Source organism: Bufo gargarizans, chromosome 5, assembly GCF_014858855.1.
Source record: "Bufo gargarizans isolate SCDJY-AF-19 chromosome 5, ASM1485885v1, whole genome shotgun sequence".
Classification (NCBI taxonomy): Eukaryota; Metazoa; Chordata; class Amphibia; order Anura; family Bufonidae; genus Bufo; species Bufo gargarizans.
Genome location: NC_058084.1, coordinates 317,410,462 through 317,427,626, shown reverse-complemented (window position 1 = coordinate 317,427,626; position 17,165 = coordinate 317,410,462). Strand labels below are relative to the sequence as shown.

Sequence of the window (17,165 nt, the reverse complement as noted above, 5' to 3'; positions counted from 1 at the left end):
GTACCTCGGGAACTGTAGGCGCCCGGATCGTCCCTGGCCAACACTTTCCAGGTGTGGTCCCCCATACTGGAAAGAAGGGACGAACCCAAAAAAAAGTGCAGAGTGTGTCGCTGGAGGGGGATACGGAAGGACACGACTACTCAGTGCGACACATGCCCCGATCATCCGGGCCTCTGCATTGACGGTTGCTTCAGGGAGTATCACACTTCCATGGAGTACTAAATTTATATCCCAATTTAGCACTGACATCGGATAAAAAAAAATGGTTCTCAGACTTGAGACACCCAAAAAAACTAAAATAATTTATTAAAAGTAGACATAGGTATTGCCGCGTCGGTAATAATCTCCTCTATAAAAATGCCCCATGACCTAACCCCCCAGATTAACACGGTCCAGAAAAAAAAAAGTGCAAAAAAAGTTTTTTTTTCTTACCTTACATAATAAAAAGTTTAATAGCAAGCGATCAAAAAGTCATATAGCCCCCAAATTAGTGCCAATAAAACCGTCATCTCATCCCGCAAAAAATGAGCCCCCACATAAGATAATCAGATAAAAAAAAAAATAGAAAATGACTCTTAGACTTTAGAGATACAAAATTTTTTTTAGGATATCAAAAAGGATAATATAGTCTAAAACCTAAATAATTGTAAAATAAAGTTGACTTATTAGGTATCGCCGCGTCCGTAAGAATCTCCTCTATAAAAATACCCCATGACCCAACCCCCCAGATTAACACAGTAAAAAAAAAAAAAAATAGGTGCAAAAAAATATTTTTTTTGTCACCTTACATAACAAAAAGTTTAATAGCAAGCGATCAAAAAGTCATATAGCCCCCAAAATAGTGCCAATAAAACCGTCCGCTCATCCCGCAAAAAGTGAGCCCCCACATAAGATAATTGGCTAAAAGAAAATAAAAAAAATGACACTTAGACTTTAGAGATACCCAAAAAAAATGTTGTATCAAAAAAGATAATATAGTCAAAAACCTAAATAATTGTAAAAAAAAAGTAGACTTATTAGATATTGCCGCGTCCGTAAGAATCTCCTCTATAACAATATCCCATGACCTAACTAACCAGATTAACACGGTTAAAAAAAAAAAAAAAAAAAAAAAAACTTTTCCATTTCAGTCCGTTTTTTACGGTAACAAAACAAGGGTTAACAACCAAACAAAAGTTAAAATTTATTACCCTGATACTGCAGTTTACAGAAACGCCACATTTGTGGTCGTAAACTGCTGTATCCGTAAAAGGGAGGCCGCAAAAGGAAAGGACCGACATGGTTTCTGGAAGGCCGATTTTGATGGCCTTTTTTATTGACACCATATCCCTTTTGAAGCCCCCCTGATGCCCCCCTAGAGTAAAAACTCCCTAAAATTGACCCCATCTAAGAAACTACACCCCTCAAGGTATTCAAAACTGATTATACAAACTTTATTAACCCTTTAGGTGTTCCTCAACAGTTAATGGCAAATGGAGATTAAATATCAGAATTTCAATTTTTGGTAACCAAAAATTATATTTACCCTAAAAATACTCCCCCAAAAAATGCCACCTTATCCCGTAGTTTCCAAAATGGGGTCACTTTTAGGGAGTTTCGACTCCAGGGGTGCATCAGGGGGGTTGAAACAGGACACGGTGTAAATAAACCGGTCCATAAAAATCAGCCCTCCAAAAACCAAACGGCGCACCTTTCACTCTACGCCCCGGTGTGTGGCCGTACAGTAGTTCTGTAAACGGCAGAGTCAAGGTAATAAAGATACAGTCTTGTTTGGCTGTTAACCCTTGCTTTGTTAGTAGAAAACATGGGTTAAAATGGAAAAAAAGGCAAAAAAATGAAATTTTCCAATTTCGTCCCCATTTGCCAATAACTCTTGTGCAACACCTAAAGGGTTAACGACGTATGTAAAATCAGTTTTGAATACCTTGAGGGGTGTAGTTTCTTAGATGGGGTCACTTTTAGGGAGTTTCGACTCCAGGGGTGCATCAGGGGGGTTGAAACAGGACACGGTGTAAATAAACCAGTCCATAAAAATCAGCCCTCCAAAAACCATACGGCGCACCTTTCACTCTACGCCCCGCTGTGTGGCCGTACAGTAGTTTGCGGCCACATATTGGGTGTTTCTGTAAACGGCAGAGTCAGGGCAATAAAGATATAGTCTTGTTTGGCTGTTAACCCTTGCTTTGTTAGTGGAAAAATGGGTAAAAATGAAATATTAGACAGAAAAATGAAATTCTCAAATTTCATCCCCATTTGCCAATAACTCTTGTGCAACACCTAAAGGGTTAACAACATATGTAAAATCACTTTTGAATACCTTGAGGGGTGTAGTTTCTTAGATGGGGTCATTTTTGGGTGGTTTCTATTATGTAAGCCTCGCAAAGCGACTTCAGACCTGAAATGGTCCCTAAAAATTTCGTTTTTGTAAATTTCAGAAAAATTTCAAGATTTGCTCCTAAACTTCTAAGCCTTATAACATCCCCAAAAAATAAAATATCATTCCCAAAATAATTCACACATGAAGTAGACATATGGGGAATGTAAAGTCATCACAATTTTTGGGGGTATTACTATGTATTACAGAAGTAGAGAAACTGAAACTTTGAAATTTGCAAATTTTTCAAAATTTTTGTTAAATTAGGTATTTTTTGGTGCAAAAAAAATTATTTTTTTGACTTAATTTTACTAGTGTCATGAAGTACAATATGTGACGAAAAAACAATGTCAGAACGGCCTGGATAAGTCAAAGCGTTTTAAAGTTATCAGCACTTAAAGTGACACTGGTCAGATTTGCAAAAAATGGCCTGGTCCTAAGGTGTAAAAAGGCTGTGTCCTTAAGGGGTTAAAGACCTGGCCATTTTTTGCAAATCTGACCAGTGTCACTTTAAGTGCTTATAACTAAAACACTTTGACTTATCCAGGCCATTCTGAGATAGTTTTTTTCGTCACATATTGTACTTCATGACACTGGTAAAATGAAGTAAAAAAAAAAAATATTTATAAAAAAAAATACCAAATTTACCAGAAATTGGTAAAAAATTTCACATTTCCAAGTTTCAATTTCTCTACTTCTATAATACATAGTAATACCTTCAAAAATAGTTATTACTTTACATTCCCCATATGTCTACTTCATGTTTGGATCATTTTGGGAATTATATTTTATTTTTTGGGGGATGTTACAAGGCTTAGAAGTTTAGGAGCAAATCTTGCAATTTTTCAGAAATTTTCAAAAACCCAATTTTTAGGACCAGTCCGGGTCTGGAGTCACTTTGCAAGGCTTACATAATAGAAACCACCCCAAAATTACCCCATTCTATAAACTACACAACCTCAAGGTATTCAAAACTGATTTTACAAACTTTGTTAACCCTTTAGGTGTTCCAGAAGAATTAATGGAAAATTGAGATACAATTTCAAAATTTCGCCTTTTTGGCAGATTTTCCATTTTTTTTTTCCAGTTACAAAGCAAGGGTTAACAGCCAAATCAAACTCAATATTTATGATTCTGTAGTTTACAGAAACACCCCATATGGTCGTAAACCGCTGTACGGGCACATGACAGGGCGCAGAAGGAAAGGAATGCCATACGGTTTTTGGAAGGCAGGTTTTGCTGGACAGGGTTTTTTGACACCATGTCCCATTTGAAGTCCCCCTGATGCACCCCTAGAGTAGAAACTCCATAAAAGTGACCCCATCTAAGAAACTACACCCCTCAAGGTATTTAAAACTGATTTTACAAACGTCGTTAACCCTTTATGTGTTCCACAAGAGTTATTGGCAAATGGAGATGAAATTTCAGAATTTAAATTTTTGGGCAAATTTTCCATTTTAATCCATTTTTCCCAGTAACAAAGCAAGGGTTAACAGCCAAACAAAATTCAACATTTATGGCCCTGATTCTGTAGTTTACAGAAACACCCCATATGTGGTCGTAAACCGCTGTACGGGCACACGGAAGGGCGCAGAAGGAAAGGAATGCCATACGGTTTTTGGAAGGCAGATTTTGCTGGACTGGTTTTTTGGACACCGTGTCACATTTGAAGCCCCCCTGATGCACTCCTAAAGTAGAAACTCCAAAAAAGTGGCCCCATTTTAGAAACTACGGGATAGGGTGGCAGTATTGTTGGTACTAGTTTAGGGTACATATGATTTTTGGTTGCTCTATATTACACTTTTTGTGAGGCAAGATAACAAGAAATAGCTGTTTTGGCACTGTTTTTATTTTTTGTTATTTACAACATTCATCTGACAGGTTAGATCATGTGATATTTTTATAGACCAGGTTGTCACGGATGCGGCAATACCTAATATGTATTTTTTTTTTATTTATGTAAGTTTTACACAATGATTTCTTTTTTTGAAGCAAAAAAAATCATGTTTTAGTGTTTCCATAGTCTGAGAGCCATAATTTTTTCAGTTTTTGGGTGATTACCTTGGGTAGAGTATGATTTTTGCGGGATGAGATGACGGTTTTATTGGCACTATTTTGGGGTGCGTGTGAATTTTTGATCGCTTGCTATTACACTTTTTGTGATGTAAGGTGACCAAAAATGGTTTATTTAGCACAGTTTTTATTTTTTACGGTGTTCATCTGAGGGGTTAGGTCATGTGATATTTTTATAGAGCCGGTCGATACGAACGGGGCGATACCAAATATGTATACTTTTTTTTTATTTATGTCAGTTTTACACAATAACAGCTTTTTTTTAAAACAAAAAAAATATGTTTTAGTGTCTCCATATTCTGAGCCATAGTTTTTTTTATTTTTTGGGCGATTATCTCAGGTAGGGGCTCATTCTAGTAGGACTGCTATCGGACATTGGTGTCATATTCTAGCAATATGCCATCAAAGTGTGAGATGGGCCAGCCCCTCTGCACTACTTACAATAGGTTTCGGAAGACATGTTCAAATTTATTTGAAACAAGGCCAGGGAGGGTAATCACAAAGATATTCTACATATGCATACCACAAAATGTGGCTGAAATGTAAGAAGATAAAAGATTATGTAAGCAGCATGGCCACCGTAACCAAATGCAGCTTGCAGGCTCTTGATTGGTTGGATGTCTATTGCAGTCCCAGAATAGAACACCCAGGCGATCCTTTCTGTTTGGCTTCCCTTCTCTATACATGGCACCTTTGAATCACAGAGTGGAAGAGACTTTGGCTGTTTACTACCGGTCAACACCCTGTTAATGAATCTGTTGTAGGGGAAAACAACACCAGGTCAGACTCATGAAGTGACTTATTTACTAAAGATTTCAAACACTTTTCTTTAGTAAATGAGTCAGTCTCAGTGCCTTGTCCATCTTATTCAACACATTCCAAGAGTGGCAAAGGGGCTTAATAAAAAATGTCAAAACCACAATTTTTTTTAGATATATTTATATTAGAAAAACTGGCATAAATACATTGCATAATCTGCCCCATCCTGTTGTTCATAATTATTTATGTTGTATAACCATTGCACCAATTGGAAACCAGGACAAGGGCAATATAAAGACACAACAAATTTTAGGCAACATCTCTGAACATCGTGGAGCTACACGTCTGTTAGACTAGACATACCGGATCCTCATTTAGAGTACCACCAGTGGTTGATAGATGAGATAGTGAGAAAGATATCTAGAAGTGAAAAATAGCCAGCAGCACTCCAAATCAATTCAAAAGTTGATGATTTATTGGACCCAAAATCAGGCGACGTTTCAACAGCTTGTTGCTGTCTTTATCAAGCACAGTGCACATGTGTTACAGACACACTTTAAATAAGGGCATCAATCGAAAATAGATTAACATCAATTGAACATAATACAGTGAATATACAGTGAACGAACAATACATGTGATCATAAAAAATACATATAGCAAATTGGCCTCATTTGGCCAAAATAATACATCAAACTAAAACTACATTAATTCCACATATCGTGATTTATATGGAATATAACATAATAAGTGTCAGTGATTACCCTAATAAGGTGAATTAAAAACTCACTGTCAGGTGGGCAGCTGCATGGTTGGCGTTAAACATGCTCCATTGGCGTCCCCATGCATGATTTGCGCATGCGCGAAAATACTATACGTAATTAGCGCATGCGCAAAAATCTCGTAATTAGCGCATGCGCGAAAATACACGTAATTAGCGCATGCGCGAAAATACACGTAATTAGCGCATGCGCGAATATATCAAATCTCGCGATTCCTCCGTTTTCGAGCGGCTGGCTAACGCCCACAACTAAGATGGACGAAACCGGATCAAATGCATTGTGCGCATGTCAGAGCAGTAATGGGTGCCACCCAACACATATCACATGATCAAAGTGATCTCAATAGAGCTGCTAGTCCATGGAACCCGATATTATAAATGAATGGGTCCTAGGGCAATGCCGCACGGCCACCCACATGTCAAAGCACGTATGGTAGTCGGGCACAGTGCCCCAAAGATCCAAAATCTAAATTATAAAAAATTGTTTTACATGGTTTGTATATGAATGTCACATATTAATTGACAATTCATAATAATGAGATGTCGGCGTGAACAATGGGAAAACAACCCTACATCGCAGGGGGATCCCCACGGAACGCCACTATTCTCTCAAAAAGTAACAACATTGATACCCATAAATGAATATAAGCATTCAATACAAGGAAAAAAGGTGAAGAACAACCATAATAATGCAGGTACCATGGTCAAACGGATCAAATTTTTCTATATGAACGGTATACGGGGGCATCCAGAACAATGTACAACAAATTCCGCACAAATAATAAAGCACTGAACCAGGCATATATTGGTTGAATAGAGTAAATAGATATTGGGGAGCCAACTGGAACCAGGATGAACGTCACATCATGCAGTGCCTCCGCCAAGGCAGTGAGATCAAAATGAATCTAAAAACAAAAAGAGAAAATTTTAGTAATTCTCATAAAAAATTATACTTGATTCAAGATAATCATTCAAATGCAGAAACACACGTGCATTTGACCTACAGAAAGGAATACGGATCCTGCAGAGTAGAGAAGGCATAAGATATGGGCAGTGCCAGGGCCAAACTACACTAATCCACCCTAAAGTCCACGTTTAACCCATTAGGTTTTAACGTCTTTAGCGTATATATCCAGTATAACTCGCGTTTTTTAAGGATAGCCTGTCTATCTCCACCACGCCTCCCCAATTCTACCTGTTCCAAAACACGAAATCTCAAATCACTCTGTGTGTGCCCTGCCTCTTTAAAATGTTTGGACACTGGTAAATCCATCTTTTCTTTACTGATGGAGTAGCGATGTTGATTCAATCGTGTCTTTACATCCCACGTGGTCTCACCAACATACCACTTCCCACACGGGCAGGTCAGTTGGTAGACCACGTAGGATGAGTCACAGGTCAAGAATTGAGTGATTTTCATCATCCCACCAGTGGCCGGATTTAAAAATGTATCTCCTTTGATCATAAGTTTGCAATTTATACAATGATAGCAAGGGTAGCAGCCAGTACGAGTAGAACCACACATTGTCCTCACATTGATCCTGGCACTGCCCACATCCGCCTTCACCAGTCTATCACCCACATTCCGTCCTCTCCGATAGGAGAAAAGAGGGGGTGATTTAAATTCCGCAACTGGATTTACCAGTGTCCAAACATTTTAAAGAGGCAGGGCACACACAGAGTGATTTGAGATTTCGTGTTTTGGAACAGGTAGAATTGGGGAGGCGTGGTGGAGATAGACAGGCTATCCTTAAAAAACGCGAGTTATACTGGATATATACGCTAAAGACGTTAAAACCTAATGGGTTAAACGTGGACTTTAGGGTGGATTAGTGTAGTTTGGCCCTGGCACTGCCCATATCTTATGCCTTCTCTACTCTGCAGGATCCGTATTCCTTTCTGTAGGTCAAATGCACGTGTGTTTCTGCATTTGAATGATTATCTTGAATCAAGTATAATTTTTTATGAGAATTACTAAAATTTTCTCTTTTTGTTTTTAGATTCATTTTGATCTCACTGCCTTGGCGGAGGCACTGCATGATGTGACGTTCATCCTGGTTCCAGTTGGCTCCCCAATATCTATTTACTCTATTCAACCAATATATGCCTGGTTCAGTGCTTTATTATTTGTGCGGAATTTGTTGTACATTGTTCTGGATGCCCCCGTATACCGTTCATATAGAAAAATTTGATCCGTTTGACCATGGTACCTGCATTATTATGGTTGTTCTTCACCTTTTTTCCTTGTATTGAATGCTTATATTCATTTATGGGTATCAATGTTGTTACTTTTTGAGAGAATAGTGGCGTTCCGTGGGGATCCCCCTGCGATGTAGGGTTGTTTTCCCATTGTTCACGCCGACATCTCATTATTATGAATTGTCAATTAATATGTGACATTCATATACAAACCATGTAAAACAATTTTTTATAATTTAGATTTTGGATCTTTGGGGCACTGTGCCCGACTACCATACGTGCTTTGACATGTGGGTGGCCGTGCGGCATTGCCCTAGGACCCATTCATTTATAATATCGGGTTCCATGGACTAGCAGCTCTATTGAGATCACTTTGATCATGTGATATGTGTTGGGTGGCACCCATTACTGCTCTGACATGCGCACAATGCATTTGATCCGGTTTCGTCCATCTTAGTTGTGGGCGTTAGCCAGCCGCTCGAAAACGGAGGAATCGCGAGATTTGATATATTCGGGCATGCGCTAATTACGTGTATTTTCGCGCATGCGCTAATTACGAGATTTTCGCGCATGCGCTAATTACGTATAGTATTTTCGCGCATGCGCAAATCATGCATGGGGACGCCAATGGAGCATGTTTAACGCCAACCATGCAGCTGCCCACCTGACAGTGAGTTTTTAATTCACCTTATTAGGGTAATCACTGACACTTATTATGTTATATTCCATATAAATCACGATATGTGGAATTAATGTAGTTTTAGTTTGATGTATTATTTTGGCCAAATGAGGCCAATTTGCTATATGTATTTTTTATGATCACATGTATTGTTCGTTCACTGTATATTCACTGTATTATGTTCAATTGATGTTAATCTATTTTCGATTGATGCCCTTATTTAAAGTGTGTCTGTAACACATGTGCACTGTGCTTGATAAAGACAGCAACAAGCTGTTGAAACGTCGCCTGATTTTGGGTCCAATAAATCATCAACTTTTGAATTGATTTGGAGTGCTGCTGGCTATTTTTCACTTCTAGTACATTGGACCAAGGTGCTGGTCCACACTGGCCGGACGTGCACCCCCTGCTTATACAGTGTGCTGCTTCCTCACTTTCTTCAAATTGAGAAAGATATCTAGATACAACACTGCAGACCTCAGGAACAAATTATATTTCATAAAACCCTTAGTATGCAGAAGTAATTTTATGGATATATCCAGTTTCAGGATCGAGGTAGAGGATAAGGTAGAAAGAACAACAGGAAATACTATCTAAAAGCTGCACTACCATATAAATCATAGTACAGTGAAGCCTTATTGTGATGACCACCTAAAACTGGGCTAAAAATGGTCCTCTAGAGGAATAACATTAATAGGATACAAGGGAATTGCAAACCATCAGAAAAAAATTCTAGTCAAGAGAGTGGTTTGCTCAAAGAGGTTTTATGTTAATAATGAACTGATTTCATTTGATACCGAAAAATGATTTTCTACTTCTTAAATGACAGGCAAACTGTCGTGTACAAGGGTTTACAAAATACAATGACCTTTATTGCAGCTCAGCTGTCTTTCTGAACATAAAAAATAGATCTTTATAAATGTGATATCAACTGGCTTTTAAGGACATGCCCCTAGAGTATGAACGCCAAGCAAGACCTATATTTAGTTCTCAGAATACAATTCTTTTGGGGATTCATCAACCACAAATATCAGACATAACACAACATACAGAGAATCCAATATCTAAAAATGGAGAGAGGCAGGTACCACTTAAAATACCACAAATAGGTTGTCTCACATACACAGAAAATACAGTAGGGAAGTACACATGTAAATGAAGCACACCTGAATGTAGTATACACAAATATCACAAACAATTAAAAACACTAAAATTGATATAACTCTGGAGGTGTCAAACAATGTTAAAACAGGAAAAAATCGGTTAAATACCACAGCACAAAATCCCTGGTAAGGTTATATAAATAAAAAGAATATACAATTTTTTTCACTTAATAAGACACACTTTTTCCCCCAAAAGTGGGGGGAAATGCCAGCGTGTCTTATAAAGTGAATACTAATAAGCGCTTAAACTATGGAAGCACTCACTAGTATGCAGTAAGCGCGGGGAGTGAAGTGATGCTAGTGCTGGTTGTACTCACTGCTCCCTGGTCTTCTCCAGGCACCGTGTTGCACTGTCCTGACTGCGTACAGCGTCAGGAAGTAGTGCATGCACTATGACCTGACGCTGTGTGGCATGAGATCACAGTGTAGCATGGGCCCAGAGAAGACAGGGAGCAGTGGGTTCAGGAAGAGCAGCTGGAGGTACAGAGTGGCAGCGCCATACAAAAAGGTAAGTTCATTTACCGTAGTTATTTTTGGTCTGTTCTGTAGTCTGATATCAGGGTCTGAATAGGAGTCTGATCTGAGGTCTGATATGGGGGCCTGATAAAGATTGGGGATTTAATTTCAGGGTCTGATGAAGATTGGGGTTCTGATGGGAGATCCACTGAAAAATATTTTTGTCTGATTTTCCTTCTCTAAAACCTAGGAGCGTCTTATAATCTGGTGCGTTTTAGTAGTATGGTTTAAGTAAAGCTCAACTAAGAGATGGGTGGGGATAGGAAGTAACGGAAGGACAGACTTCTACATATTTTACATAAACATAATTGTTATTTAGTTCTAGGAATTCATCTAAGCCTTTTTTTAAACCAGCAACTGTTCCTGCTGTGAATACCTCCTCAGGTAGACTATTCTATAAATTCACAGATCTTATGAGCTGTGTCACCTCTGGAGACTGAACTTTTTCTTCTCCAGGTAGAGGCAATGCCCCCTTGTCTTTTGTGGGGATTTTATATGGAACAGTTTTTCACCATATTTTTGTACAGCCTAGTTACCTTTGTATAGGTTAATCATGTCCCCCCTTAGACACCTCTTCTCAAGACTAAATTTAATTATTTTAATCTCTCCACATAACTAAGACCCTCCATGCCTATTATCAGTTTAGTTGCTCTTCCGTGTACTTTTCCCATATCCAGGGCATCCTTTCTATAAAATGGAGTCTCCAATATCTATGCGTAATCAATTTACCATCGTTGCAGCAATTAGCATGATTAATACCAAAAAGAATATTCCTTTAGCAAGTCACTTCTCATTTGTTACCTGAAAATGAAATGCCTGGTTGATGTCGGACACATGAAATTGTTTCAAGAAAAGCTCGCTTTCACTCCAGAACAAGCGAATGTCAGAAATACTGTAAAGAATCATGGCTAATCTCTCCAATCCAAGACCAAATGCCCATCCAATCTTGTCCTGAGCGCCAGCTGTAACCAAAAACAAGATGAGAATCCAGAAGATTAGTGTAAAAAGTTCCATGTGAAATATATATTCCCTTTTTAATATATGAACTAAAAGATCTAAAGTGATGCTTAGATCCAAGTCAAAAAGTCTGGTTCAATTGTGTTATTAATATTAAAATAATAGCTCTTTGTTATTTAAAGAACACAACCTACAGGCAGAACAGAGTAGCCTTCTCCGCTTTTCTTCCAGGTATGGGAAAATGGAAACGTGATGGACACATTAGTTAACGGGATCTAAAGGGATTGATTCTACAAAGAATAAACCCGATGTGAAATTGGTATAATAACAATTACATAACAATTGCAAATACAATTCACCTAAGCCAAACTGCAGCTGTCCACATAATAACCAACTATTGAGGGAATATAATAAAAAGAAGAGAAAGCAGATACATAATTAATGAATTATAAAAAACAAGAGAACAATACAGCATCCATCCACTCAACATCCTTGGCTAAAATACAACGGACTGTTTTAATATAGGTAAAGACATTACAAGACTGGCAATAATTTGAAAAGGGACCAGAAATGCAAGGGGCAGAATTCCCATAGATTCTTATTTGGAATCTAGGCAGTCTTACAGAGTGAGGTGGATCCCTCTGTCTCCATCCCCGGGTGCGCAATTGCAGGGTGCAAATGCGTTTCCATTGCAGCTAGGGGCCTAACAAGGGCCATGATTATTGCCTATCCGCCTATGTCACCGTCCTGTCAGTTTTACAGTGATGAAAGATTTACCAATTAGTCTCATCAACTAGAGTTCTACACCAGTGAGAGGCTGTCCCTGCTGCTGGAGAAGCTCCCCCTGACACTTGATTGAACGGGCATCTTGGCTGGCCCCGGCAATCTCGTGCCTGTGCCGGTGATGTGAGTAGCAGTGCAAGCACAAATGATCTGCACGGTCATTATTCCAATAGTGGAAGCAAAGCCTCTGTGCTTGTACTGCTACATGGAGAAGTGGCAGAGATGCAAGATTGTAAGGGCCAGCTGACATGTCCGTTCCCGTCAATCAAGTTGCAGGGAGACCACCTTCAACAGCGGGGACAGCCCCTCACAGGTGTAGTACCCTGGTTGACAAGATAATTTGATTTGCAAATTCCCCTAGAGGAATCATAATAATATAACTAAAATGTTAATAAAGTTCATTGAAAAAAAAATACACCATTTCTTCCACATAAGTGGTAAAATGACCCCCACCTGCTTGTATATGGTATTGATGAATTCATTACAACCTATATAATAAAGATAGCATATTATTTAACCACCTGGTGGACATCAAAAAAGAAAATAACAAGGAACTGCTTTTTTTTCCTACTTCCCCAGGAAAAAATAAGTGTTACAAATGAAAACTACATCTCGTCCCACAAAGTCCACATACCGCTACACTGATGAAAAAAATTATGGCTCTTGGAATGCGGAAACATAGGAAACTACTTTTTAAATGATACGTGCCATTATTGTGCAATAGTATTAACCCTTTTTCTGATGCAGCGATTTTCCGCTCCGTGCATTCCCAGAGTCATGACTTTTTTTTTATATTTTTTCCATTCACATAGCCGTATGACGGCTTCTTATTTGCAGGAGAATATGTACTTTCTAATACCACCATTTCAAATTGCATACAAATGTAGTGGGAAGCGGGAAACCTTTTTCCAAATGTGGTGTTTTACAGGTTTTGTTTTTACGGCGTTCACTATGCGGTAAAACTGACTTGTGCTCTTCATTCTCCAGGTCAGTACGATTATGGCAATACCACATATGAACAGTTTTTCTTGTGTTTTAATACTGACAAAAAAATAAATAAACATTGTGACGTTAGTGGTACACATTGTATATTTTTTTTTTATTAACCTGTGCTGCTGATTGCATTTTGCACTTGCACTTTGTTCCTTGACCTGCCAATCATGCACCACCAGCCCTAGTGCTTTTTTTTTTTAAATTGTTGTCAATCGTGAATATTTATGCAATTACAATAAAATTGTGTATGGTTTCATTACACTTTGCGTTGTGATATTATTTCATACTGTTCAGTAGGTATCCATATATTCCTTTTGGTTGATTATGCTATGATATATGGATCTGTGACATTCATATGGGAATAAGTTTTGGTATTTCATGTGTGGTACATGTGACAACAATCTCCCGTATTCTTCATATGTCTGGGCTATGGGGTAGACTGGCAAGACGAAAGCCTTTTCTTACGAAGAAAAACATCCAAGCCAGGCTACATTTTGCAAAAACACATCTGAATTCTCCCAAAAGCACGTGGGAAAAGATGTTATGGTCTGATGAAACCAAGGCTGAATGTTTTTGGCCCAAAAACAACACTGCACATCACCAAAAGAACACCATACCCACAGTGAAGCATGGTGGTGGCAGCATCATGCCAAGGAGCTGTTCTTCTTCAGCTGGAACTGAGGCCTTAGTTAAGCTAGAGGGAATTATGAACAGTTCCAAATACCAGTCAATATTGGCACAAAACCTTCAGGCTTCTGCTAGAAAGCTGAACATGAAGAGGAACTTCATCTTTCAGCATGACAACGACCCAAAGCATACATCCAAATCAACAAAGGAATGGCTTCACCAGAAGAAGATTAAAGTTTTGAAATGGCCCAGCAAGAGCCCAGACCTGAATCTGATTAAAAATCTGTGGGGTGATCTGTAGAGGGCTGTGCACAGGAGATGCCCTCGCAATCTGACAAATTTGGAGTGTTTGTGCAAAGAAGAGTCAAAATGCACCATGCTGATAGACTCATACCCAAAAAGACTGAGTGCTGTAATAACATCAAAAGGTGCTTCAACAAAGTATTCGTTTTATATTTTTTTTCTTCCTTCTACCTAAAAGATTTCAATTGAGTTGTACAGTTTATAGGTCACATTAAAGGTGGAAAAAGTTCTGAAATTATTTATCTTTATCACAGAAACCGGACATTTTAACAGGGGTGTGTAGACTTTTTACAGACGTGGACAAAATTGTTGGTACCCTTTGGTCAATGAAAGAAAAAGTCACAATGGTCACAGAAATAACTTTAATCTGACAAAAGTAATAATAAATTAAAATTCTATAAATGTTAACCAATGAAAGTCAGACATTGTTTTTCAACCATGCTTCAACAGAATTATGTAAAAAAATAAACTCATGAAACAGGCATGGACAAAAATGATGGTACCCCTAACTTAATATTTTGTTGCGCAACCTTTTGAGGCAATCACTGCAATCAAACGCTTCCTGTAACTGTCAATGAGACATCTGCACCTCTCAGCAGGTATTTTGGCCCACTCCTCATGAGCAAACTGCTCCAGTTGTGTCCGGTTTGAAGGGTGCCTTTTCCAGACTGCATGTTTCAGCTCCTTCCAAAGATGCTCAATAGGATTGAGGTCAGGGCTCATAGAAGGCCACTTTAGAATAGTCCAATTTTTTCCTCTTAGCCATTCTTGGGTGTTTTTAGCGGTGTGTTTTGGGTCATTGTCCTGTTGCAAGACCCATGACCTGCGACTGAGACCAAGCTTTCTGACACTGGCTAGTACATTTCTCTCTAGAATTCCTTGATAGTCTTGAGATTTCATTGTACCCTGCACAGATTCAAGACACCCTGTGCCAGACGCAGCAAAGCAGCCCCAGAACATAACAGAGCCTCCTCCATGTTTCACAGTAGGGACAGTGTTCTTTTCTTGATATGCTTCATTTTTTCGTCTGTGAACATACAGCTGATGTGCCTTGGCAAAAACTTCGATTTTTGTCTCATCTGTCCACAGGACATTCTCCCAGAAGCTTTGTGGCTTGTCAACATGTAGTTTGGCATATTCCAGTCTTGCTTTTTTATGATTCGTTTTCAACAATGGTGTCCTCCTTGGTCGTCTCCCATGTAGTCCACTTTGGCTCAAACAACGACGGATGGTGCGATCTGACACTGATGTTCCTTGAGCATGAAGTTCACCTTGAATCTCTTTAGAAGTCTTTCTAGGCTCTTTTGTTACCATTCGGATTATCCGTCTCTTAGATTTGTCATCAATTTTCCTCCTGCGGCCACGTCCAGGGAGGTTGGCTACAGTCCCATGGATCTTAAACTTATGAATAATATGTGCAACTGTACTCACAGGAACATCTAGTTGCTTGGAGATGGTCTTATAGCCTTTACCTTTAACATGCTTGTCTATAATTTTCTTTCTGATCTCTTGAGACAGCTCTTTCCTTTGCTTCCTCTGGTCCATGTCGAGTGTGGTACACACCATATCACCAAACAACACAGTGATTACCTGGAGCCATATATATAGGCCCAATGGCTGATTACAAGGTTGTAGACACCTGTGATACTAATTAGTGGACACACCTTGAATTAACATGTCCCTTTGGTCACATTATGTTCTGTGTTTTCTAGGGGTACCATCATTTTTGTCCATGCCTGTTTCATGAGTTTATTTTTTTACATAATTCTGTTGAAGCATGGTTGAAAAACAATGTCTGACTTTCATTGGTTAACATTTATAGAATTTTAATTTATTATTACTTTTGTCAGATTAAAGTTATTTCTGTGACCATTGTGACTTTTTCTTTCATTGACCAAAGGGTACCAACAATTTTGTCCACGTCTGTATATCCACTGTATATATGTTTATTTTTTTTATTTGTACTATTAATGTTGCTATTAATTTCATTGCACCGACCAGTAAAAAAAAAAAAATATAAAAAAAATAACAAGTTGGTTCTGCCACACAATAAATGCCACAATGTTAAAAACATGAAATCAATAGCTGGATTTCTTTTTCATTTTCCCACCAGAAGATTTAATAAAAACTAATCATTCAATTTAAACATGCCTATGGCCTTGCAAACTCTATATAAATGGTTACTGCACTATGCCAAGTAAATTATTTTCTTGGAACCACCCCAAAATGTCTACCAGGTGAGCATGGCTCATGAAAATGAATGAGGCACTTATATGTCTCGAGGTTGCTCAGACAAGTTTGATAAGATTGTGGGACCCTGCCTTACAGGCTATGTACCCTTGTCCATGTTTGGAGACCATTTTTGTTTCTTATTGCATTTTACAATTTTTTGGCTAAAAATCATATTTCCAACTGGCCTTTACTTGACTTCGAGAATAACTTACTTCAGCTCATCAGAGCCCATACATTCTAATACTGTATGGAGACAGATCTCCGTAAGTATTATTCTGTACAGTTCCGAACAGTTTTAAATTAAAAGAGTTTGGACGAAGCATCCGAAACTCGCTTCACTGAACTCTAATAAAGACTATTTGAATAAATTATTTTTAGCTCACAATAAGTACCTTAATTGAAAATAATTGCCCCCAAAGGTTTACATAGCTTTTAAATAGGATGCATCAGGATGTCTTCAGTTCAGTATTTTTGACATTTTAGGACGGAGAAAATACTGCAGCATGCTGCGGTTTTCTCTTCGGCCAAAAAAGCTGCATGCCGGATCTGGCATTAATTTACATTGAAATGCATTAGTGCCGCGCAGTGCAGGATCCGTCTTTCCGGTCTGCGCATGCGCAGACAGAAAAAAATGTGGAGAAAATAAATGCCAGATCCGTTTTTTCCGGATGACACTGGAAAGACAGATCTTGTATTTCAATACATTTGTAAGATGGATCAGGATCCT

At 38.5% G+C, this 17,165-nt stretch overlaps 1 protein-coding gene across 5 annotated transcripts in view; it reads right to left on the bottom strand.

Annotated features, from left to right (window-relative positions):
* FARS2 (phenylalanyl-tRNA synthetase 2, mitochondrial) overlaps positions 1-17,165 on the bottom strand; it is a 394,255-nt gene that overhangs the window by 128,142 nt on the left and 248,948 nt on the right. For all 5 annotated transcript variants that reach the window (XM_044293989.1, XM_044293991.1, XM_044293992.1 and 2 more), the window contains one exon: positions 11,345-11,505. In XM_044293989.1, coding sequence (XP_044149924.1) covers positions 11,345-11,505 — 161 coding nt within the window. The remainder of the gene's footprint in view (positions 1-11,344; positions 11,506-17,165) is intronic.